At 44.6% G+C, this 25,821-nt stretch overlaps 2 protein-coding genes across 2 annotated transcripts in view; both read right to left on the bottom strand.

Moving 5' to 3' along the window:
• The window catches only part of Ptprn2 (protein tyrosine phosphatase receptor type N2), a 707,251-nt gene that overhangs the window by 387,637 nt on the left and 293,793 nt on the right, over nt 1-25,821 (bottom strand). Inside the window, exons 6-9 of the mRNA XM_075948076.1 lie at nt 25,105-25,450; nt 7,837-8,040; nt 6,286-6,326; nt 3,580-3,965 (exon numbers count right to left, since the gene is read on the bottom strand). Of these exons, the coding sequence (XP_075804191.1) occupies nt 3,580-3,965; nt 6,286-6,326; nt 7,837-8,040; nt 25,105-25,450 (977 nt within the window). The remainder of the gene's footprint in view (nt 1-3,579; nt 3,966-6,285; nt 6,327-7,836; nt 8,041-25,104; nt 25,451-25,821) is intronic.
• Ncapg2 (non-SMC condensin II complex subunit G2) overlaps nt 1-25,821 on the bottom strand; it is a 564,457-nt gene that overhangs the window by 158,267 nt on the left and 380,369 nt on the right. The window lies entirely within an intron of this gene.

The following is a 25,821-nucleotide window of genomic DNA, read 5'->3' on the forward strand; positions in this document are numbered from 1 at the left end:
ATCTCCTGCCACACAGTATGTGGACTACCATGTAAACACAGCACATGGGCTCCATCTCCTGCACATAGTATGTGGACTACCATTTAAATACAGCACATGGGCTCCATCTCCTGCACATAGTATGTGGACTACCATGTAAACACAGCACATGGGCTCCATCTCCTGCACATATGTGGACTACCATGTAAACACAGCACATGGGTTCCATCTCCTGCACATAGTATGTGGACTACCATGTAAACACAGCACATGGGCTCCATCTCCTGCCACACAGTATGTGGATTACCATGCAAACACAGCACATGGGCTCCATCTCCTGCACATATGTGGACTACCATGCAAACACAGCACATGGGCTCCATCTCCTGCACATATGTGGACTACCATGCAAACACAGCACATGGGCTCCATCTCCTGCACATATGTGGACTACCATGCAAACACAGCACATGGGCTCCATCTCCTGCCACACAGTATGTGGACTACCATGTAAACACAGCACATGGGCTCCATCTCCTGCACACATATGTGGACTACCATGCAAACACAGCACATGGGCTCCATCTCCTGCCACACAGTATGTGGACTACCATGTAAACACAGCACATGGGCTCCATCTCCTGCACATAGTATGTGGACTACCATGTAAATACAGCACATGGGCTCCATCTCCTGCACATAGTATGTGGACTACCATGTAAACACAGCACATGGGCTCCATCTCCTGCACATATGTGGACTACCATGTAAACACAGCACATGGGCTCCATCTCCTGCACATAGTATGTGGACTACCATGTAAACACAGCACATGGGCTCCATCTCCTGCACATATGTGGACTACCATGTAAACACAGCACATGGGCTCCATCTCCTGCACATATGTGGACTACCATGCAAACACAGCACATGGGCTCCATCTCCTGCACATAGTATGTGGACTACCATTTAAATACAGCACATGGGCTCCATCTCCTGCACATAGTATGTGGACTACCATGCAAACACAGCACATGGGCTCCATCTCGTGCCACACAGTATGTGGACTACCATGCAAACACAGCACATGGGCTCCATCTCCTGCACATATGTGGACTACCATGTAAACACAGCACATGGGCTCCATCTCCTGCACATATGTGGACTACCATGCAAACACAGCACATGGGCTCCATCTCCTGCACATAGTATGTGGACTACCATGTAAACACAGCACATGGGCTCCATCTCCTGCACATATGTGGACTACCATGTAAACACAGCACATGGGTTCCATCTCCTGCACACAGTATGTGGACTACCATGTAAACACAGCACATGGGCTCCATCTCCTGCACATAGTATGTGGACTACCATGTAAACACAGCACATGGGCTCCATCTCCTGCACATATGTGGACTAGCATGTAAACACAGCACATGGGCTCCATCTCCTGCACATAGTATGTGGACTACCATGTAAACACAGCACATGGGTTCCATCTCCTGCACATAGTATGTGGACTACCATGTAAACACAGCACATGGGTTCCATCTCCTGCACATATGTGGACTACCATGTAAACACAGCACATGGGCTCCATCTCCTGCACATAGTATGTGGACTACCATGTAAACACAGCACATGGGCTCCATCTCCTGCACATATGTGGACTAGCATGTAAACACAGCACATGGGCTCCATCTCCTGCACATAGTATGTGGATTACCATGTAAAGCCACATGTGTACCCCAGTTTCGCACTGAACAGAGACTCAATCACAAATAAAACACAGCTCATGACTTCCCAGCCCCACAGCACCCTAAACAAGAATCTGGATGAACAATAAGCACAAATGAGAATAACATGTGACGAAAAGGCCACAGAAAGGCACTGTTAAAACAGAACAGCAGACTGGAGAGACGGGCCCCAGATCCCGTGCTGTGGCTCACCACTACCTTAATTCAAGTTCCAGGGAATCCCGTGACCTCTTCTGAATCCTAGGGGCACCGGGTACTTACATACATTTACTCAGGAGATCTTGTCTTTTTCTACTTCCCATGTAGATGAGATCTATGCATGTCTCTCTTAGGGTCCTCATTGTTGTCTAGGTTCTCTGGGATTGTGGGATGGTTTTTTTTGCTTTATGTCTAAAAACTGCTTATGAGTGAGTGCATGTGATAATTTTCTATATCTAGTATACTACGCAAGTATAATGCCCATGGTACCTAACACCTACACATCCTACACATAAAAAACATGTCTATATGTAAATAGGACAGTGGTTTCCAGGGAAGGAGACACCTATACATGGGGTATCTGAGTTTATGAGTGGTTGGTTGTTGAATAGTTTGCATGGTGAGTAAACTGTGGGGGTTTCCAAAGTGTAGAGCCGTGTCTACATCTCCTGCGGGGCATGTTCTCAGTACCCTACGTGTTCTCTATGTGGAAGGAGGGGCACTCCAGCACCCATCAGAGAGTGAGAGGACAGACGCGGGTGAAGAGTGGGAACTCAGTTCTAGAGACATGCAGGGAATGTGGGCAGGGTGGTCCTGGAGTGGAAGCTGCCACCACTCGTCCAAAATCGTAAGAGGAAGCTTGGCAATGACTGAAAACAATCTTGAGTCTTAGTTTGTTTTTAGTAACACTCTGTTTTGAGCTTAAAATGAGCCTTTTCTGTCAATTAGCAGTTGGCTTTCACCAAAGAAATTTGGAGTTTCCAGCACCAAGCCATGGACAGGGAAAACCACACAGGTTTCGCTGAGCTGCACAATGGTGGAACTAGTGCCTGCTTTGAGCTTTTCCCCAGGGCAGTGAGCAGTAAGAGTGGCAGGCTCCATGGTGGAAGAAGGAAGGCCTGAGCATTCATACCTGTGTGCATGCATTTGCACACTTCATATATGCTCAGATGAGCGCTCATACCCGTGTCTATACATCTATATGCATGTGTGCGCAGCTATATGCCTTCCTCCCTTTGAAACACTGCTCCCATGACATGAAAAGATGCTATTTTCTCATGGAGTGTGACATCCAACATTGGGCTCATTAGCAAAGGGGATTCAAGTATCGGGCTGACCACTGTTGAGTCTCTGGTACTTAGTGTTTGAGTTCTTTCTCTTGTTAATCTGTAGCCACGAAAAATACTCCCCTCTATATGGTCTACTACTTGCTGGGAAACAGATAAAAGTTTTAGAGTTCCGAACAGTAGGGAGCCAGGAGAAAGCTAAGCTTTGAGGACACCAAGTCCCACTCTGTACCTGCTGTTGCTTATCCCCGAGTGTGGGCATTCCCTGGGGAGAACTGCCTGGGCCAGACCTTTCTACCCCACCATGGCTGTCCTCTGCAGACGCCTCTGTCCCTCAAAGAGTCCATACCTGCAGAGACGGGGTAATCAAGAGAAGCAGGCAGGGCTTGCCTAGCTTGGCATGTTTACTGTCTTCAGATCATGGTCCTAAAGCCGATGAGAAGTGCAAAAGCCAGCAGAACACTGCTGGCCGGGCAGCCTTCCCCACACACCTGGGCTGTGCCTGCTCCTCAGCGAGGCACTGCCACCCTCCAGTGCCTCGGCTCCCAGGGATTAGAAGCAGGCCCTCCACTCACTTGCTTCCTGTGAGGATGTATCCCTGCTGCTCCTCCTCAGAAGACTGAACTTCCAGTTGTAGGCCTCTACTAGGGGGTCCCTGTGCCACTGAGTGGAGGCTTTGCTCCTCCTCCCACACCTCCGGAGCTCGGTTTTGGAATTGGTTCTCAAGTGTCTGGGCCTGGGTCTCTGAGTACAGCTTCTTCTCCATCAGGTCTTTGGAGTAAGTCCGGCTCCTCACATGCTCCACCCCGGCAGTCTCCTCTTCGGAAGACAAGACCTCCTCAGGCTGCTCGGACTTCTTGATCTCTGCTCCGGAGGACTTTCCCAGAATGGGAACTTCAGGTGATAGAGGTGACCCCTGGTCTTTCATGAGGTCCCCAAGCTGGACACTCAGACGATTGACCTAACAAAGAGGAAACATTCATGAGATGCCATGTAAGAAGGTACTGCTGGTAGATATTCCAGAAAAGTCAAGTCACACGAAGGGATGGCAATAGAGCACTCTGAAGGAAGCATGCTGGAGAGGGTTGCCGCATCTGTGTGTAGAACTAGAGGGGATATTAACCAGGGTATCAGTCACGTCATGGTGCTCTCTTCAGCTCCTGCCACCCTGTGACACACTCTTCCAGAAGCGATGCACTGTCAAAAATATTGATCACCACTCCTGGCTTCTGTTGAGCTCTCCCCAACACAAAAGATGTTGTAGGACTACTGGTCTCTGTAAATTCAGTCTTATATAAACCACAGGAGTTAGGAACCATCAGTGATCCCCATTTCATAGACAGGGAAACTGAGGCAGAAACTAACCTTGAGTCCCGAACCCATCGTAGGGACATGTGCTTATGTTCCAGTGACATTCTGGCCCTGTAAGAATGATGCTTTCCCAGCCTGAACCCACTTTCTTTTCCTAACTCTCTCTCTCTCCCTCTCTCCTTTCTTCCTTTCTTTCTCTTTTTCAATCCTTCCTTCCTTCCTCCCTTCCTTTCTATTTTTTTTTTTGTTTCTTTTTCAAAACAGGGTCTCTTTGTATTGCCGTGGCTGTCCTGGAACTTGCTCTGTAGACCAGGCTGGCCTCAAACTCAGAAAGACCTTCCTGCCTCTGACGCCCTCCCTGAGTGCTGGGATTAGAGGCGTGTGCTATCATCACAGCTATTATTACGGTGCATGGCGGCAGCACGTTTTTGCTCCATGTAAGCCTCATTTCATCATTCCCAGCCCACACTCTGGCCTCAGCTTCACATATTCAGCCTTACAGAAGCTGGGCATCAAATGACCACAGAAACAGAGGTCAACAGTTGCAGATTTTGAAGTCCAGTTTAACCTTCATCAAAAGGCACTGTTTCCATGAGGACAAGACCCCCCGAAGTGTGACCCATAAATGTGTGGAAGCAAATGGCCTTATCATCTCAGTGGAGTGGCTTTAACCATGAACTTGTATTTCTGCTATTACTCTAGACAGAAGCTGGAGTTTGGTTTCTTTTACAGCTTGTTCCACCAAACACATATTTAAGGAATAGATAACCGTGAGGGAGATGATTTCCCCTTGACTAGAATTCATGAGTTTCCTTTGGAATGTGTGAACACAGTAGTTTGATGAAGACATTTACTCCGGCTTTGGTTTGCAGCAACAATACACGGCAGTTAGTTACCCGGCAGGGGCTTCTGAAAGACAGGGGATAATGATCTCTCAGATGGAGCTGCATGTGAGGGGAAGGTGTCACTAAAGAGAGTCAGAGCATCTAACACTCAAAGGCTCCTGCTGAAAACAATTCCCTGAAAATATGCTCCAAGAAATAGAGAAACACATCAACACAACACATGGAACAAAGAAATGTCAAAACCCAACAAGGGCAGGAGGAGGTCATGGGAGAGGCAAGGAGGCCATGAGTAGGGTCTGGGAGTTTCACCAAGTTCAGGTGCAGGGGAGCTCTGGCCTGAATTCTGAGACCACAACCTCGAAGGTTATGGGGCCTGTGTGGCACCCATTCTCCCTTCCAAACCCAGAAACAGTTTCCTGACCAATTTCTCCATCACGTCTCAGATGGAAGTCTCACTGTGGCTGTGATTTCAGTTTGCTGCTATTCCCTGCTGTCATCCATCAGACACCGATCCAGAAGCAAGCAAGATGACATAAGCAGTTTGTGAGAGCCACATGACATCACTGCTTCTGTAAGACTTTCCTTAGAGACCACGGGTGCTCTAGCCCCCAAATCTAATAGCTATTGGGTATTGCTGACACAGAGTGCATAGGTCCTGGCTGGCTAATCCCTTTCACGGAGCCATCCTAGATCCCCTTAGTCACGGAGTAGCCTGTAACTGTGTGGTTGAGGACATCAGACAGGGAAGGTGGAGCAGCACCAGGTGCAAAGGAGCCGATGTGTCCCATCCAGGGAGCCTCAGACTGTGCACAGGATAAGTAGGTCTCTGAAACGTGCTGTGGGATGTTCTCATGGGAGATGGATTCTGAGAATATTAAATTCCCTTGTTTGAGTTCACCATATTTTCACATCTCTATATAATGGCTAAGTATTCATTTATAATCTGAAAACATTGTCCAGATTTTCTATAACTAGGTCTATACAACTGTGTGTGCACTCTATATTTTTCTCAGTTTGGGGATTATGAGGATTTTCCCCATACCCTTCCAGTTGCTAGAAAGTTATATTTCATAAATATAGAGATGATCGATAATATCATGATTTTAGTCAATTAAGTCATCTTACCTCCTCGTTCACTGGATCATCCACCTCTGATAGCCTGTGATCTGTAAAAGACAAAAGCACATTATCCAGGTTCCTGAAAGATGTTCTTATAACATGTCCCAGTGCATGGCAAGGTGACCCCACAGAATCCTCATGTACATATCAGGTAGAGCAGCGTGACCACGTCTCTCGCACAGAGTAACCCTGTAAAGTGGAACAGGGGAGGGCTTTGCTAAGCAGCTTAGACACAGCATCATTCACAGGTTCCTCTCCCAGCTCCACAGGCAGACCTGCACAGAGTCCTCAGAGTTTGCCATAGGGCAGAGGACCCCAAGGTTTCCTCAGTCAACAGTGATAAAAATAGAGACGTCTACCCAAACTACTTCATGTTAAAGATGGTGTGGGCTATCACTTTGGCCAAAGAAATACTATCCTCATTTGCTTTCTAAAGCTGTGAGGAAACAGCACGGCCAAAAGCAACCTGGGGAAGAGTTTATTTCATCGTATAATTTACAGTCCATCATTCAGGAAGTCAGAAACTCTAGGCAGGAACTGAATGGATCAGGACCACAGAAGAACACTGCTTACAGGCTTGCTTTTTTACACAACTCCAAAGCCCCTGGCCAGAAGTGATACCACCCACAGTAGGCTGTGCCCCTCCACATCAATAATGAATCAAGAAAACACCCTTGAGGCTTGATACAGGCCAATCTGATGGAAGCATTTTCTCAGCTGAAGTTCCCTCTTCCAAGATGATTCCAGCTTGTGTCAGATGCTGGAGTCTAAATGACCACAACAGATGTCCAAGGCTATGTAACTCGGGGCACACTCCTCGATTTGTAGGGAACTCTCTAGATCCTCCTGTGCTTGGTTAGCCCTTTGTAACTGGTTGACTTTCCTCTTTTCCAGGCCACATGGGAAAGGAATGCACCTCACATCGACTTTCAGTAGGGTTTTATGTGCCTACCATGTTCAGAGCTCAGAGGCTGGGAGGCCCGCCTGCATTGAGCAGCTCCTCAGGTAAGTTGATGTCGTCTGCTGCTTCCAGTAGCTTCAGCAGCAGATGCAGACAGCTGAATGAACCCTTTTTAGTTTATTGTTCAAATATTTGACAGTGCATACTAGTATGACCCAAACAAAGACACTCTCTATCACTCCCAGGTTCTCCTAATTCTGAACCTCAGCACGCAGGAATCGAGCCTCCTCCCTGAGAGCAATTTGTCATCCATATAATTGCTCTGGGAAGCCTAGTCTGTCAAGAAAGCTTTTAGAGCCAAAAGTTCAAACAGATAAAAAAAAAATCTTTAACATAAATCCATCTCTCCAGCAGAAAGAATGCATTATGGCCTGGGGAGTAGGACTCTCCCCTCCCCAGGGTTCCCTCCCCTCCCCATAGTGCCCTCCCCTTCCTGTATCCTCACCACCTCCCTATATTGTCTCCCCATGGCTTCTTCCCATCTGCATTACTCCTTCTCCAGGCTCCTTCCTCTTCATTCCCCCAGTCCCTCCCTGCCACTTCTTCCCTTGCCTGTGGTCACCCAGCTGCAAAGGACCCAAAGAGTGGGAGGTCACCTTGAAGCACTACTTCTGGGGCATCTGCCTGCTCTCTCGGCTGGCCTTCAGCCCCTCTCCCATGGCTATCTTGGCTTCCCTCTGCAACATCACTTTGTTTGACTCCAGCAATTGAGTCTGCCATTTCCTCAAACTTCAGGGGGCCCAGGCGGTCCACTTCAGCTTGCTGCTGTAAATCCTTCAGGAGACGTCGCAGGAGTGTGTCTAGGGGAACCGACAAAGTCACAGTTAGCAGTCACACAGCATAAGAAGGAGGATGGCTATTGGAGGGACGTTTTTGTGTTTAGCTGGACATGGAGCTCACAGAGTAGGAAGGAATGATTGACTGACTGCCCAGAGAGGGAGAGAAGGCCTCACAATAACCCCAGGGTCAGCTGCGGAGGAGTTGGCATCTCCTCAGCAAGCCTTCAGGTTATCAACACACATTAAGCTGTGTCTGTCTCTCCCGGAACAGAGAGCAATTACAGGATAAAGGGACACTAGGGCTAAGACTCACTGTCTCACTCCACCTACCCCGCTCAGATGCTGCAGAAGTGGACAGCTGTCATATTTCTTGAGGCTCATGGAGAAAAACCTCAGTTGAGCACTCTGACCAGCATAACAATGTGTCCTGAATATGTACAGAGCCTGGTGGCCCCTGTGCCCTGTGCACATGTATAAAGAGCCTGGAAGCCCCTTACTGTGTGTGCATATGTACAGAGTCTGGTGAACCCTGTTCTGTGTGGTGTGTGTGTGTGTGTGTGTGTGTGTGTGTGTGTGTGTGTGTGTGCATATGTACAGAGTCTGGTGAACCCTGTGCTGTGTGTGTGTGTGTGTGTGTGTGTGTGTATTACAGAGTCTGGTGGACCCTGTGCTCTGTGTGTGTGTGTGTGTGTGTGTGTGTGTGTGTGTGTGTATGTACAGAGTCTGGTGGCCCCTGTGCTGTGTGTAAAGTAAAGCAAGTTCTGAAGGCAGGCTCCCACACAGCTAGACAGTCCAACCTTCACTGGGAGGGAGCCCACACACACAGGGACTCAGAAATTGTCACTGCCTGCAGCCTAGAACCTTCTTCTAGGCCAGGGCCCAGTGGAAGGAGGCATGGAACATGTACTACTGTTGAAGTCCTCCAGCTTCCACCTATGTTCTGATCCTAGAGCCAGACTCTACCATTCATTCTGAGCAGGGATAGCTCTAGCCAACATCTGTGCAGGGAGCTCAAGAGGTCAGGAAGGTGATGTTTTCCAAAAGACCCTTTACTCACTAGTCATGTTTGAACATGCATATTCACCATACTTCCATATTCCCCAGCATCCCCAATAGCCCCGACACTGTGGGAATAGACGAGGCCCCGTGGTTTATGAGGCAGGTGTAGGGGCCAGCTTTCTTCAACACAGTCCTAGACTTTGGTCTATCTGTTGTAGCTACTTTGACCTTTTTTAGTCAATTAACAATGGCTATGTAGCACTTTTATCATGAGAAACCCTTCCACAAACACTATCCAGGCCTAGCAAGTGCTTCTCTGAGTGTCTCTCTCTCTCCCTCCTTTCCTTCCTCCATCCCTCCCTCTCTCCCTTCCTCCTTTTCTCCATCCCTCCTTTGAAGCAAGATTGCTTTAGTCTTGGTCCCACCAATTGACATCATCCATCACAGACAGATGTGGATAGGAAAAGGTTCCCCTGCATCTGCCCAGGTTTGCTTCTGAACAACTTCTAGACCTCGATGTGAGGTTGAGGTCAGGGAAATTCCCCCAAGCTAAGATGTCTGGGGTCATATGCATGATGGGAATTGAAGGGAATAGCATACTGAGGGGTCATGGAAGGTCCCCAGAAGTCAGCTATGCAGAAGTGTGGTGTAGATAGGCATGACTTGATGATGCATGTGAAAGGAAACTGCCCAGGGACAAAAATAAACAGGATGTGTAGCAGGGCATGCTGGGAATCCCTGCTGCCACGATCAGAGATCTTATAGAGCACCATAGGCAGGACACTGAAATTCCAAAAGGTCACATCTTCAAGGAAGGGACACCAAAAGACAGTGCTCATGAAAGATCAATACCATGAGAGGATTAGGATAATACAGAAATTTAGCTGGTCCTGGGAAACCCTCTAAAGGGATCTGCTAACATGGTCCAGTTCCTGTACACACAGATCCCAGCACAGAGTAAAGGCTTGCTTACAAGTGAGTTGAAACTTGACCGTAATCCTCAACAAGGAGAGAGAATATGACAAAGAATAACACAGGCAGAAGGGCACATCAGGTATAAACTCAGCCGGGACATAGAAGAAACAAAATCTGAAGAAGAAAAACCTATAAAAGGGTTTAACCATGGGCCAGAAGCAGGCAATTAGAAATGAGTCTGAAAACACAAAGGGCCAACTTGACATCTCTTGTAATCAATTGAAGCTTCTAGTACTGGAATTGGGTTGAATCTAATTGAATTGTTGGCCAAAGGGAATCCATGGGAATTCTCAAACAACTCAGGCTGTGGCCAAGTCTGTATATTGTGCTCCACTAACTGGCAAGGCCCATTCCTGAAGAAAACACCTACATGTCTCATTGAACATGGAGAAGCTGAGCTGATGTCTACATTAGAGCCTTCACTCTTATTTCCACCATCTTTAGATACAGTAAGCTGCTCTGCATGCTACCAAAAAAGAAACATAAACACCAAAACAGCCACAAACCATTTATTCTACGATGGTGTCCTGCTGGTAAAAAAGGCAGGCCAGAGTAGGCCTGAGGCAACAAATTCTGCAGGAGTAGGACTGAACCAGGACCTCTGCAGATCCTGGCATCAGTCTGGGACCTCAGAGTTAGTAGGGCAGGAAGTAGAAACCTCTGCGGGTCTGGGTGTGAGTTTAGGACCTCAGTAGGCCTGAGCCAGGTCCTCTGTTGGTCCGGGCACACCCAAGTCTGGGACCTCTGAGGAAGAAGATTAGAGCTAGAGACCTTTGCAGGACCAACCCCAAGCCAGGGACCTCCAAAGGAGCAGATCCAGAACAGGGACATTTACAGAAACAGGTCTGAGACAGCAACCTAGACCAGAGGAAGCTTGAGAGAGCAAACTCTACAGGAGCAGAGCAAACCCCAGGAGTGCTGAGCAACCTCCAGGAACATGGAGTGACCAATGTGGTAACTAGAACCATGTCACTGACTGTACCACGAGGAACAACCATCTGAGTCTTGGATCCACTGGTACCTAGAAGATTAATTACCAGAATAATAGACAGCCCCAAGGACACCAATTAGAGGAAAAGATGAGTAGACAGGGTAAGAACACACGCAACACCACAAAGAGAAACAAGGCAACAGTAAAATCTAGAGGCCCTACAAGAGCAAGACTTGAACAACCAAATATAGATGAAGCAGAAGAAAATGACCTAGAAAATAACTTCAGGAAAATGTTTGAGACTCATAAAGAGAAAATGAGAAATTCCCTCAAAGAATTTGAGGAAAAGGCAAACAAAAAATTGGAAGACATTAACAAATCCCTTAAAGAAAACCAAGAAAAAGCAATCAAACATATGAAAGAAACTATTCAAACTTAAAAACTGAAATAGAGACAATAAAAAACACAAGCAGGGGAAATTATAGAAACAAATTATTTGAACCAGATCAGGAACCACAAATGCAAACATAAACAGCAGAATACAAGAGATGGAAGAAAGAATCTCAAGCGCTGAAGATACAATAGAGGAAATAGACTCATCAGTCAAAGAAAACATTAAATCTAACAAAGCTTAACACAAAATATCGAGGAAATGTGGAAAACAATGAAAGGCCAAACCTAAGAATAATAGGTATAGAAGAAGGAGAAAAAGTTCAACCCAAAAGCATAGAAAATATATTTAACAAAATCATAGAAAAAACTTTACCAACCTAAAGAAAAATATGCGTATAAAGATACAAGCAGTGTACAGAACACCAAACAGACTGGATCAAAAAATAAGTTCTCTTGCCACATAAGAATAAAAACACTAAGCATACAGAATAAAAAAGAATATTAAGAGATACAAAGGAAAAAGGCCAAGTAACATACAGAGGCGGTCCTATCAGAATTACACCTGACTTCTCACTGGAGACAATGAAAGCCAGAAGGTCATGGTCAAGAGTTATGCAGACATTAAGAGATCACATATGCCAGACCAGATTACTATACACAGCAAAACTTTCTATTACCATAGAAGAACAAAATAAGATATTAAATGACAAACCAGATTTAACCAATATCTAGCCAAAAACTCAGTCCTATACAAAGTACTAGAAGGAAAACTCCAACCCAAGGAAGTTGGCTACATCAACAAAAACACAGACAATTGATGATCTCATAGCAGCAAATCCCAAAGAAGTGAAAAACACACAAATTAACATCACCAACAATGAAAACTAAATTAACAGGAGATAGCAATCACTGGTCATTAATATTACTTACTATAAATGGACTCAACTCACCTATAAAAAGACACAGGCTAACAGATTGGATGTGAAAACAGAATCCATCTTTCTGCTGCATACAAGAAACACACCTCAGCCTCAAAGACAAACATCTCCTTAGAATAAAGGGTTGGGAAAATTTTCCAATCAAATGGACCTAAGAAACAAGCTCATATAGCTATCCTAATATCTAACAAAATAGACTTCAAACTAAAATCAATCAAAAGAGACAAAGAAGGACATTTCATATTAGTCACAGGAAAAATTCATCCAGAAGAAATCTCAATACTGAGCATCTATGCCCCAAATACAAGGGTACCCTCATATGAAAAGAAACACTTCTAAAGCTTAAATCATACATTAAACCCCACACACTTATTAGTGGAAGACTTCTACACTCCATTCTAACAACTGGACAAGTCAGTCAGACAAAAAAATTAATGGAGAAATAAGGGAACTAACAGATGTTATGACTGAAATAAACTTAACAGACATCTATAGAGCATTCTATCCAAACATAAAAGAATATACCTTCTTCTCGAACCTTCTCAAAAACTGACCACATACTTGGCAACAAAACAAACCTCCACAGATACAAAAAAAACTTAGAATAACCCCATGTATCTTATCAGATCACCATGGCTTAAAACTAGAATTCAACAGCAATACTATTTCCAGAAAGCCCACAAACACATGGAAATCAAACAATGCTCACCTGAATCATCAATGGGTCAAGGAAGAAATAAAGGGAGAAATTAAAGACTTCCTAAAATTCAATGAAAATCACCACATAACATACCCAAATTTATGGGACACAATGAAAGCAGTGTTAAGAGGAATGTTCATAGCAATAAATGCCTACATACATAAACTGGAAAAATCCTACACTAGTGAATTAACAGAACATTGGAAAACATTAGAACAAAAAGAAGCAAACTCACCCAAGAGAACTAGATGGCAGGAAATAATCAAATTGAAAGCTGAAATCAACAAAATACAAACAAAGAAAACAATACAAAGAATCAATGAGAAAAAGAGTTGGTTCTTTGAGAAAATCAACAAAATAGACAACCTTTATCCAAACTAACCAAAAGGCAGAGAGAAAATATCCAAATTAACAAAATCCGAAATAAAAAGGGAAACATAACAACAGACATGTAGGAAATCCAGAGAATCATCAGATCATATTTTGAAAACCTGTACTCCACAAAACTGAAAAACATAAAGGAAATGGACAACTTTCTGGAAAAATATCACTTACAAAAATTAAATCAAGACCAGATAAGAAAATTAAATAGACCTATAACTGCTAAAGGAATAGAAACTGTCATCAAATGTCTCCCAACCTCCCCCCCCCCAAAAAAATCCCAAGACCAGATGGCTTCGGCTCAGAATTCTACAAGATTTTTAAAGATAAACTAATACCAATACTCCTCAAATTTTTCCACATAATAGAAACAGAAGGAACGTTGCCAAATTCTTTTTATCAGGCTAAAATTACCCTGATATTCAAACCACATAAAGATGCTACTAAAAAAGAGAATTACAGACCAATCTCACTCATTGATGCAATAAGTGATGAACATTGATGCAAAAATATTAAATGAAATATTGGCAAATCGAATCCAAGAACACATCAGAACCATCATCCACCATAATCAAGTCGGCTTCATTCTAGACATGCAGGGATGGCTCAACATACAAAAATCTGTCAACATAATCCATCATATAAACAAACTGAAAAATAAAAACAACATGATCATCTCATTAGAGGCTGAAAAAGTTTTTGACAAAATACAACATCTCTTCATGATAAAGGCCTTGGAGAGAGCAAGGATACAAGAAACGTATGTAAACATAATAAAGGCAATATACAGCAAGCCAACAGCCAACATCAAACTAAATGGAGAGACTCTCTCAGCAATCCCATTGAAATCAGGAACAAGACAAGGTTGTCCACTTTTTCCATAACTATTCAATATAGTTCTTGAGGTCTTATCTAGAGCAGTAAGACACCAAATGGAGATCAAGGGAATACAAATTGGAAAAGAAGGAGTCAAACTCTCACTATTTGCTGATGATATGATAGTTTACATAAGAAACCCAAAAATTCTACCAAGGAACTTTTACAACTCATAAAGACTTTCAGTAATGTAGCAAGATACAAGATTAACTCAAAAGAATCAGCAGTTCTCCTTTACACAGATGATAAAAGGGCTGGGGAAGAAATCAGAGAAACATCACCCTTCACAATAGCCACACATAGCATAAACTATCTCAGAGAGGAACTCTCTCCAAACAAGTAGAAGACTGTTATGACAAAAATTTTAAATCTTTGAAAAAAGAACTTGAAGAAGACACCAGAAAATGGACAGATCTACCATGTTCATGGGTAGATAGAATTAACATAGTAAAATCACAGTCTTACCAAAAGCAATCTACAGATTCAATGCAATGCCCATCAAAATCCCAGCAAAATTCTCCACAGACCTTGAAAGAACGGTACTCAACTTCATATGGAAAAGCAAAAAACCCAGGATAGCCAAAACAATCCTATACAATAAAAGAATTTCTGGAGGCATCACAATCCCTAACTTCAAATTCTACTACAGAGCTACAGTACTGAAAACAGTCTGGTATTGGCATAAAAACAGACAGGAGAACCAATGAAAGAAGATAGAAGACCTGAATATTGGTCTACACGCTTTCAGACACCTGATTTTTTGATAAAAAAGCCAAAAATATCAAATGGAAAAAGAAAGCACATTTAACAAATGGTGCTTGCATAACTGGATATCAACACGTAGAAAAATGAAAATAGATCCATATCTATCACTATGCACAAAACTCAGGTCCAAATGAATCAAAGAACTCAACATAAAACTAGCCACACTGAAAACTAGCCTCATAGAAGAGAAAGTGGGAAGTAAACTTGAATGCATTGGCACAAGAGACCACTTCTTAAATATAACCCCAGTAGCACAGACACTGAGAGAAACAATTAATAAATGGAACCTCCTGAAACTGAAAAGCTTCTGTAAAGAAAAGGATATGGTCAACAAGACAAAACGACAGCCTACAGAATGGCAAAAGATCTTCACTAACCTCACATCAGACAGAGGTCTGATCTCCAAAATATACAAAGAACTCAAGAAATTGGTCATCAAAAGAACAAATAATCCAATAAAAATGGAGTATAGACCTAAACAGAGAACTCTCAACAGAGGAATCTAAAATGGCTGAAAGACACTTAAGGAAATATTCAACATCATTAGTCATCAGAGAAATGCAAACCAAAAAAACTCTGAGATTCCATTTTACACCTGAAAGAATGGCCAAGATCAAAAGCACTGATGACAACTTATGCTGGAGAGGTTGTGGGGTAAAAGGAACACTTCTGCATTGCTGGTGGGAGCGCAAGCTGGTACAGCCCCTTTGGACATCAGTGTAGCAATTTCTCAGAAAATTAGGAAACAACCTTCCTCAAGACCCAGGAATACCACTTTTGGGCATATACCCAAAGGATGTTCAATCATGCCACAAGGACATGTGCTCAACTATGTTCATAGCAGCACTGATTGTCATAGCCAGAACCTGGAAACAACCTAAATGCCCCTCGATAAAAGAATGGATAAAGAAAATGTTGTACATTTACACAATGGAGTACTACACAGCAGAACAAAATAACGACATCTTGAAATTTGCAGGCAAATGGGTGGAGTTAGAAAACATCAATTTGACTGAGGTGAGGTAACCTGGACACAGAAAGACAATTATCATACATACTCATTCATAAGAGGTTTTTAAACATAAAGCAAAGAACACCAGCCTACAAATCACAATCTAGAGAATCTAAGCAACAATGAGGACTTTAAGAGAGATATACATGGATCTAATCTACATGGGAAGTAGAAAAAGACAAGATCTCCTAAGTAATTTGGGAGCATGGGTACCTTGGGAGAGGGTTGAAGGGGAGAGGAGAGGCAGGGAGGGGAGCAGAGAAAAATGTAGAGCTCAATAAAAATAAATAATAATTAAAAAAAGAAGTGCTAATACAATGCTGGTACAACTCTTGTGTCTGATCTGACTTCAGGCCCACTGTACCCGATGGAACTCATACCTGACATTGCTTGAGAGATCAAGAGCCAGAGACTACATAGTTCAAAGCCTAGATTGAAGCCAAATTCTACTAAAAGTCACAAAAAAAATGGATTCTGCTATACTCATACATCAGTGCCTTCCTCTGCCATCATCAGAGAACTTCCTCCTGCAGCAGATGGGAACAAATACAGAGACCCAACAGCCAGACATGAGAGAGAGAGAAGGGAGGGGAGGGGAGGAGAGGAGAGGAGAGGAGAGGAGAGGAGAGGAGAGGAGAGGAGAGGAGAGGAGAGGAGAGGAGAGGAGAGGAGAGGAGAGGAGAGGAGAGGAAAGACCTTGAAACTCAGTCCTAAACTCTTTCCTCAGAGCTTAGGGAATCCCAGAGAAGAGGCAGAAAGAGTGGAAGAGCAGAGGAATGAACAACACCAAGGAAATAAGGCCCTCTCAACCAACATGATCAAAGCTCTGAAGAACCCACAGAGCCTGAAGCAGAAACCACAGGGCCTCTGCAGGCTGCATCTGGCCTTCTGTAGACATTGTATCTTCCAGTGTCGTGTTTTTATGGGATTCCTGAATGTGTGAATGAGTGGTTCTCCATTCTTGTGCCTTCTTTGGGCTCTTTTCTTTCTTTGTCTTGTCTAACTCAGATGTGTTAGTCTTTGTATTCTCTTTTATACTATATTGTTTATATTATAATCTCTTATAAACTCATTTATTGTCTAATAGACAGAAAGGGAGAGGATCCAGATGGGAGGAGAGTATGAGAAAACTGCAATCGAGATATATTTTGTGAGGGGGAAATAAAAGGAAAAAAGAAGAAAAGAATGTGCACCCACACACTGAGACAATGGGGATGTTCTATCGGGAACTCACCAAGGCCAGCTGGCCTCGGTCTGAAAAAGCATGGGATAAATCCGGACTAGCTGAACATAGCGGACAATGAAGAATACTGAGAACTCAAGAACAATTGCAGTGGGTTTTTGATCCTACTGCACGTACTGGCTTTGGGGGAGCCTAGGCAGTTTGGATGCTCACCTTAGGAGACCTGGATAGAAGTGGGCGGTCCTTGGGCTTCCCACAGGTCAGGGAACCCTGAATGCTCTTCGAGCAGATGAGGGAGGGGGACTTGATCGGGGGAGGGAAATGGGAGGCGGTTGCGGGGAGGAGGCAGAAATCCTTAATAAATAAAAAAATTAAAGAAAAAAGAAAAGAATGGGGCCTCAGGCATCAGTGAGATTTTTCTCTTTGGTGTTATACAGATGAATGGCATGCTTGGATCTCTAATCAAGAACTTTAAACTCAGAAGTCTGTAGCCAGGGGACATACCCTTCAGACACAATGGAGATAAACATTACTTACAGAATAGCTACTGGGTGGCGCTGCAGATGTATCCACAATCACCCTCTCACACACAAACACCACATGCATGCAAAAAGTGGGGGGGGCAAAGAAAATAGAACATGGAATTCCCAAAAGAATACAGATAAGCAGCCAATGAAAAGATGTGTAGTCCTTACCCTTACCCCAGCCAATGGGGAAGAAGGCACATATTTTGGAGGTGCATAGAAAAACAGAGGCTGTCTATGTGACTGGAGGGGAGTGAACTCCACAGTTCATGTGCTCTTCATCAGAGGTGCCACCCTCCCAGAGGGCAGAAACGACAGCTAGATTATGTGTCCACTCAGAGTCAGAGAGGACCAATACTGGGGTAGACAGAGAGGAGCAGGCTGGGGTGGGCAGAAGTGCCATGATCCCACAGTCCACCTGACTGGACAGGAAGAGTCACTAATGGTCTCAAGGGACATCCTTCAGGTGTTCCTTCAGAACAGCAAGCGTCAGCAGGGTGCATCGGGAATGTGCAGACAGGAGTGGTTCTATGTGGTGTTACAGGTGGTCTCCTAAGCACACATCACAAAGCTCATCCTGTACACACTTCAGCCCATGTATCTCCTTATATGCAAGTTCCATCTTAACAGTAGAATAGCAAACTCTAAGTCTGATTGAGTCCAACTTCTCCAGTTTCAAGGAAACCCAGATTTCTTTTGTTCATCTTGTGAGTGTTCAGTTCTAGCATCTTTATCCAGAGGCTGTGTCTGAAAGTTTGGTTCTGTGTCTCCACTTCCTGAGGTACACTAACAATGCTGCCAGTCACAGAGACCACCGAGATGCACGCTGGGTCTCACACTAGTCCTTAACCTTAGTGGAGTAGGAGAATCTGATTCCTACAAATAAGGAATGCAGGCTTTTTGTGTTTTCCAGACTTTAAATTTTTAAGCTAAAATTACATACTCTAACAGTGCTGCTAATCTCCTCCTCCCATCAACAGGCAGAGATGGGCTCTAGACACAAAAGCAGTGCAGGTACATGGGGCACGCCTGTCACCATAGAGCTCCCAGAAACTGTCACACCTACTCCACACTCCCAAAGCAGAGTCATGTGCACCATGCCTGGGACCAGAGGGCCCCCGACACCACACCACAGATCCGGAGATGCAGCCCAGTAAGTCTGTTCCATTGCCCTGACTCTGGATCTTCATGGGTGCAGAAGGATGGCATATCAGGTTAGAACAAGTCTTACCGCTGAGAGCACCTCCAAAGATGGACATTTAGAGACCTCGGGGTGAGCCCATTACAAAGATGGGCATTTAGAGACCTTGGGGTGAGCCCATTACAAAGTCATGCACAGTTGACTTTTCCCTAGTTGAAGCTCCCCTGAAGGAGGAATGTAAGCCCACAGTACACTTTCAGTTGCATTACCACATAGCAGGTAGGTACCTTTTCTGGTCTCTGAGGAATCTCTCTAAGCTACTCCAAGAGGGAAGCATATGGGATCAGTCAGGAGTAACAAGATGCCATTGTGACTTACAGTCATACTCCACCTGAAGAAGGGAGCAGACAGATGCATGGTGTTTTCATTGCAGAGTTCCTCACTCCCACTTCCTTCAAAGGTCATAAAGACAGTCCCATCATGGGCAATGCACACACTCTCTCTTCTTGATGAGAAGGAAAAGAATCACAGTGTGTGTGGTCTAGGACCTTGTCAAGACTGAGCTCAGCTTTGTATGGAACTGGGGACAAGGATAGCATCCAGCTCTAGAAACTGGCATGGACTCAACATGAGAGGCTTTGCAGGTAGACAAGGAGGAAGGAGACATGGAAGTCACCATGCCAAAGCCAGAAGAGCCAGGCATGTGCAGGCCTTTACTTGACCTGTAAGCACAGAGCTGCCAGAACCCATACCCATGTATGTGTTCATCATCTACCCACTTATCCACTCCAGTATCCTTTCACCTACACACTGCCCATCCACCCATTCCAACCATCCAGTTTGTCAACTTATATTGGGCAACCATTAAGTTCAGAGCCCAGGAGTAAATACAAGCAAGAAAATATTGAAAATTAAGGGCATAAGTTTTTGGAAGACTACAATATTGTTCACATATATACATACATACCACACGCACACATATACCATACACATATAACTTATATATGCACATATAAACATATACTCACTACACATATAGGACATACACATATACACATCCATACATACCCCAAAATATTTTGAATCTAGAAAGACTCAGCCAGTGGCATGACTGGTAAACTTGATTTATTGGCCATGCCAACCATTAGGATCCTGTGAGAGCCAGGCATGGTCCCAGTCCTGTGATTGCTACACTTCCGAGGCTGAGGCACGAGGATCTAGCATTAGAGGTCAGTTGGACTTACAAGAAGTCCGGTTCAGAAAAGAAAACCAGCCCCATGAGATGACTGAGTGCCATTCCCCACCACCATTTTTTCTCTTAAAACAGACAAGTATTCAGGCTGGCTTGTCACCCAGCCTGTCACATATTTCGGTGTTTGTTAAGCATCTTCCTTTCCTGAATTTCAACTACATGGCCTCCAAACTTTTGCGAAATAATCTATTTGTGCACCACTGCATGAATTTCACCCTGCAAACTGACAGGGTGACATAAACCAATATGACAAACATCTCTCCAAACTCACTAGAAACCTTTAAAATATGCAATGTCTAAAACTCTACCTTTTGGAACAGATTTTAAAATGTATTACTTGGTTTTATTAACAAACAAAGATAGCCCAGTTAATTTACTAATTTTTAAAAAGCTAAAATCCAAATCGCATTTTATGGTGTGGAGAGATTACTGTTTCACTTTAGAGTCTGAATTGTGAAAGCGAAAGTGTAATTTGGGTGTTCAATGGACATTAACAAAATATGAAAATGAGATAGAATAATAAGTAATCTGTGGGTTCCTCCAACATGACCTTGGCCCCCACCCCTGATTCATACAATCCCTCTCCCTTTCTTTAACAGGACTCCTAGAGATTGACTGTGGGTCTCTGCATCTGCTTCCATCAGTTACTGGATGAAAACTCTCTGATGACAATTAAGGTAGTCACCAGTCTGATTACAGGAGATGGCCAGTTCAGGCACCCTCCACGCTATTTCTAGGAGTCTTAGCTGGGGTCATCTTTGTGGATTTCTCAGAGTTTCCCTGGCACCAGGTTTCTTCATAACTCCCAAATGCCCCCCAACAGGACATCTCTTCATTACTCTCCCCTCCCTCCTGCTCCCAATCTACCCAGTCCAGTCCCTCATGTTCCTGTCTCCCCCCCCCATCTTGCCCCCAGTTTACTCAGGAGATCTCTTCTCTTTCCCCTTCCCAGGGAAATCCACGTGCCCCTCTTTGGGCCCTCCTTGTTACCCAGCCCCTCTGGGTCTGTGGATTGTAGCCTGGTTATCCTTTACAGCAAATACCCACTTATGAGTAAATACATACCATGTTTGTCTTTCTGGATCTGAGTTACCTCACTCAGGATGATTTTTTTTCTTCCCATTCATTTGCAGGTACATTCCACTATGTCATTGTTTTTTATAGCTGAGTAATATTTGATTGTGTAAATATACTACATTCTCTTTACCCATTCATTTGTTGAGGACATCTAGGTTGTTTCCAGGTTTTGGTTATGACAAACAGTGCTGCTATGAACATAGTTGAGCACATGTCCTTGTGGCATGGTTGAGCATCCTTTGGAATATATACCCCAAAGTGGTAATTGCTGGGTCTTAAGGAAGGGTGTTTCCTAATTTTCTGAGAAATCACCATTCTGATATCCAAAGGGGTTTTGTATAGAACATTCCATCTAAACATAAAAGAATATACCTTCTTCTCAGCATCTCATGGAACCTTCTCAAAAATTAAATTCTGCCTCTATGAGTATAGGTGATCAAGAGACAGCTGACTTGGGCTCCTGGGAGTTCATAAACTGGACCAACAGATAGGGAGCCTCCATGGGACCAATGTAGGTCCTCTGAGTGTGTGCGACAGTTGTGTAACTTGATCTGGATGTCAGGCTCCTAGTAGAATCAAGGCCTGTCCCTGGCACATTAGCTGGCTTTTGAAACGCTATTCCCCATGCTGGGTTACCTAACCCAGTCTTGATGCAGGAGGATCTAGGTCCTGCCTCAACTTGATGTGCCTTGCTTTGCAGATTCTCATGGGAGGCCTGCCCAGAGGCCAGATGGGGGCAGGGAGGGCAGAGGAAGGACGGGTGAGGGAATGGGAGGAAAGGATGGAGGGAAAACTGAGGTTAGATGTAAACTAAATGAAAAAAATAATAACAATTTTTAAAAGCATAAAAAGTAATCAAAACAATTTCTAGATGTATGTTAACCTCACAATAAATATATAAAATGTAATTGGTCAGTGTCCTTGGAACAGGTATAAAGATGAGTCAATGCAATCCTTAAATCAAGAGGCTGAGTATTGGAAAATTGCTGCTCTCTGCAGGCATGGGCACCAGGATGTGAGACCAACACATGCTTTGAGTGCACTTTCCATGTTGGGAAAATACATTTGTAGATGACTGACAGCTTTTTTTCAAGTACGGAATAAACCCCATGGCTCTAGTGAGCATCAACAGCCAGCAGGCCAATCTGCAAGAGTGCTCCCCCTCCAGAGCCTCCGAAAGCATGGGGCAAGTATCTGTTCTCCCTCGCCAACTTGCACAGCCTCTCCCAGGAACTCCAAAGACTAAAGCCTTGACTTGGCGACTGATGCCTCCTCAGCATCAGGCCAGCTGTGACGCTCAGTCCTAGACCCTTGCAGGGACATTTCCTGCTGCCTGTCCCTAGTCCAGAAATTCCTGAGCATCCCTGCAACCAACATCAGGGCTCACTGCTTTTCCACTGCTCAGGTCAGGCCTTTTCCCTTTCAGGTGCAAGCTCACCTCCAGTTCTGCACTATGTTGGAATGGGGGAGGGGCTGTCAGGATGGACTGGAAGAGAAGGGCAGGAATCACCATTCTATCAGACCCTCCTTGGTAGCATGCTGACTACAATGCAATGGGGCAGTTAGGTGTCCTAGACATCCCGCCTACTCTCTCATGATGCTGATTCTTTCAACTCCCTCAGATTACCTTCTCTGTGGAAGGCCAAGATCTCTTCATGCCCTGCATGTCCCATAGCTTCTTTGCACAACTTCTCTCGAGCTCTGCCTGGGGATCTCCACAAGTCTCTGGGAGATGATTGCTGAGGAGTTAAGGATGTAAGTTGCCCATACTTCTACACACTCCATTTGTGTGTTTTCTAAATACTAAATGCTTTTCAGGCCCAGAGAGATAATAGTAAACACTGCTAACATTCAAGGAATGTGTCATCGTCAACATCAGAAAATGGGAAATAGACTATGGGAAACATGACCCACATACTGTCTCTTGTGGTAGAAAGAGGGAAGGGGAGGCAACTCAGTGAAGGGCTCTAATAGCCAACTCAGAAGGAAGGGAAGCTTAAGCATGAATTCAAAGAGAAGCAGCATGGACCACTGTATATTGGGAGAAAGGCTCTCTAGGCAGAAGGAACAAGGGCAATGGCACTAGAGCAGAAAATTCTTGGCTTGTTGGGCCAAGAAAAGAAAAGAGTTCAGGATGTCTAAAAGGCAGCAAGCAAGGGCAAGAGTTAGCAATACATGGCGGGAGGGATGAGGTGGGATGATGCAAACTGTATGGGCTCATACACACCACAGGAAAGTTCAGGACCAAGAAACCCATCCGAGTTTCCTGCAGCATGGAAACGAGGTCTAGGCAGGGAGACCAAAGGAGGATGGTCACATATGAATCTTTCCTGGTAAGCCACTGCTACGTGGCGATGTACAGATTAATAGAAATGGGTTAAATCAAGATGTGAGAGTTAGCCAATAAGAGACTAGAGATAATGGGTTAATTAATATAATTTCTGTGTAGTTATTTCGGGGCTAAGCTAGCCGGGCAGACAGGATGAACAAGTGGGCCCTCTCCCTTCAACAACTATCTTTTATCATTTTACATACCAATCCCAGATCCCACTCCCTTCCCTCCTTTTTTAATAGTTGGTTAGGCACACAACCAATAATCTTTTACCAAGCTCCATCCCCAAGGTGAATGTAGTCCATTTCTGGCACTGCAGGCTTCACTTGGTGATATAAAATGTCTAACTGGGGCATTGTCTCCCCCACTATATGCTGATTATATATACATATATAAAAGAAATGCAATCTGTGACTTTAATGACCAAAGCCCAGGACCTGTAAGCCAAAGCAAAAAACTCAACAGTGTTTAGTTGCTATTTAGGCATTCTTGACAAAGCAAGCTTTCTCTGGAGTGACCCAAATGTTTGGTTGGGCACCACCATTGAGCTCTGAAGGGATTTGCTCTCGTGGAATACCAGGCTGATGCTAGCACAGCTTTTGGAGGCTGAGTGAGCAACAACTGGGATAATTTGCAGATGCGTCCACTCATTCATTCACTCTGCAAACGACGCAGCTGTCCAACACAAGCACCAAAGAAGATTGTGATCAACTGCCTTCGTGGGGCCTAGGGGTCACAATGGGGGCAGGGAGAGGGATAGCAAACACTCATTACTTATTTCCCTGAATGTTTGAAGGAGAGAATTGCGGATGGGGTGTTTTTCCCCCTAGGATTGGCTCCGCATATCAAGAGACTGGGAAACTTTCCAGTCCCTGAGCTGTATGTGGATGCTGAAGCCAGAGCGTGCCATAAAGGCTTGGTGACCCACCCCACCAGGAAACTTTTGTTTTTCAGAGCAGAATTCTACCAGAACTTCATTTTTTTCTTGTATTTATTTATTTATTAAAGATTTCTGTCTCCTCCCCATCACCGCCTCCCATTTCCCTCCCCCTCCCCCAATCAACTCCCCCTCTCCCATCAGCCCGAAGAGCAGTCAGGGTTCCAGCAAGTGCCTAAGCTGTCATTGCCCATAGGTACCCCAACAGCCTGAAGATAGCCACAAAAGCTCATCACTCTTACCCAGAGGCTGAAAACCACAGCACCGACAAGGGCAGCATTGAGGTCTGCACTACACACCACTGCATTGTGGGTTGGACTGGACACCCTGAGGATTAACCACTTAACCATATCTGAGTCAGTTATGGATTTCGCCGCCCAGAATGACATGGTATGGAATACCTAACAGCATTCCTATTGTGTAGATGGCACAGCCCTGGGGCCAGCCTTCAGAGGCAGAAGCTAAGCCAGCCATCTATACCCAGAGCACTTGCCTCTTCCCCAGATGTTGTGGGTATCCCTGTGGTAGGATTCTTCTAACCAATAGGGACCCTGGGTTTATCTAAGATCCTTTTGTCACAATGTGCCTATAAGAGGTGTGTAAGGGAAATGCCCTCCAAGAAGAAATCATCAAGGCCAATGTAGTGAGAGCAGGCCTCCAAACACTCACCATCTCCCATGCTGAGGGAATCTTTGGAGTCTCCCGGAGGGAAAGACCATCTCTGAGAAGCAGCAGGCGCTGAGAAGGGTCTCGATGATCTCACGGGATTATGTAGAAGGTACTGTGGCCCTGGATCGTTTTCTCCGGGAGGCCTCTGGGCAGTGTAGGCACCAAGGGCAGCAATCAGTTGCTGTTTGTCCACATCACTATCTACCTTGGGGCTGAGCTCATCTGGCTGGAGCCTGCTAAGTGGCCGCAAAAGGTTGTCAGGATACTTAACCTGTGTTGCAGGATAGGTCAGTGCCGAAGTGTGAGCCACATAGGTCAGGATGTTATCAGGGAAAGAGTCCTCACCCTAGAGGAGAAGATGAGACAAGGTAAGAGTTAGATATCCATCAGCCTGTGCTCAGGGCGTCTGGGCTCCATCCTCATGGCCCAGTGGCACCTAGCATCTCTGACATATGAGCATTGTTGATTGGCCCAGCCCCATGCTTTATAGTTACTGCAGCAATGGTTTTAAGTAGCAGCTCTCTTGAGATGCACCAGGCCAGGCAATCATACAGTTCTGTGATTTTTAATGTGTTTACAGATGTGCAAACCTCACCACTAAATAACTCCAGAACATGGCCCAATCCAAACATGGTGCAGGTCCCCATTTCTCTATCACCAGCCCAGACAACCGCAGTTTTACTTTCTGCATCTGAGAGCATGTTCCTCTGCAGATGT

This window comes from Microtus pennsylvanicus, chromosome 14 (genome assembly GCF_037038515.1).
Source record: "Microtus pennsylvanicus isolate mMicPen1 chromosome 14, mMicPen1.hap1, whole genome shotgun sequence".
NCBI classification, from domain to species: Eukaryota; Metazoa; Chordata; class Mammalia; order Rodentia; family Cricetidae; genus Microtus; species Microtus pennsylvanicus.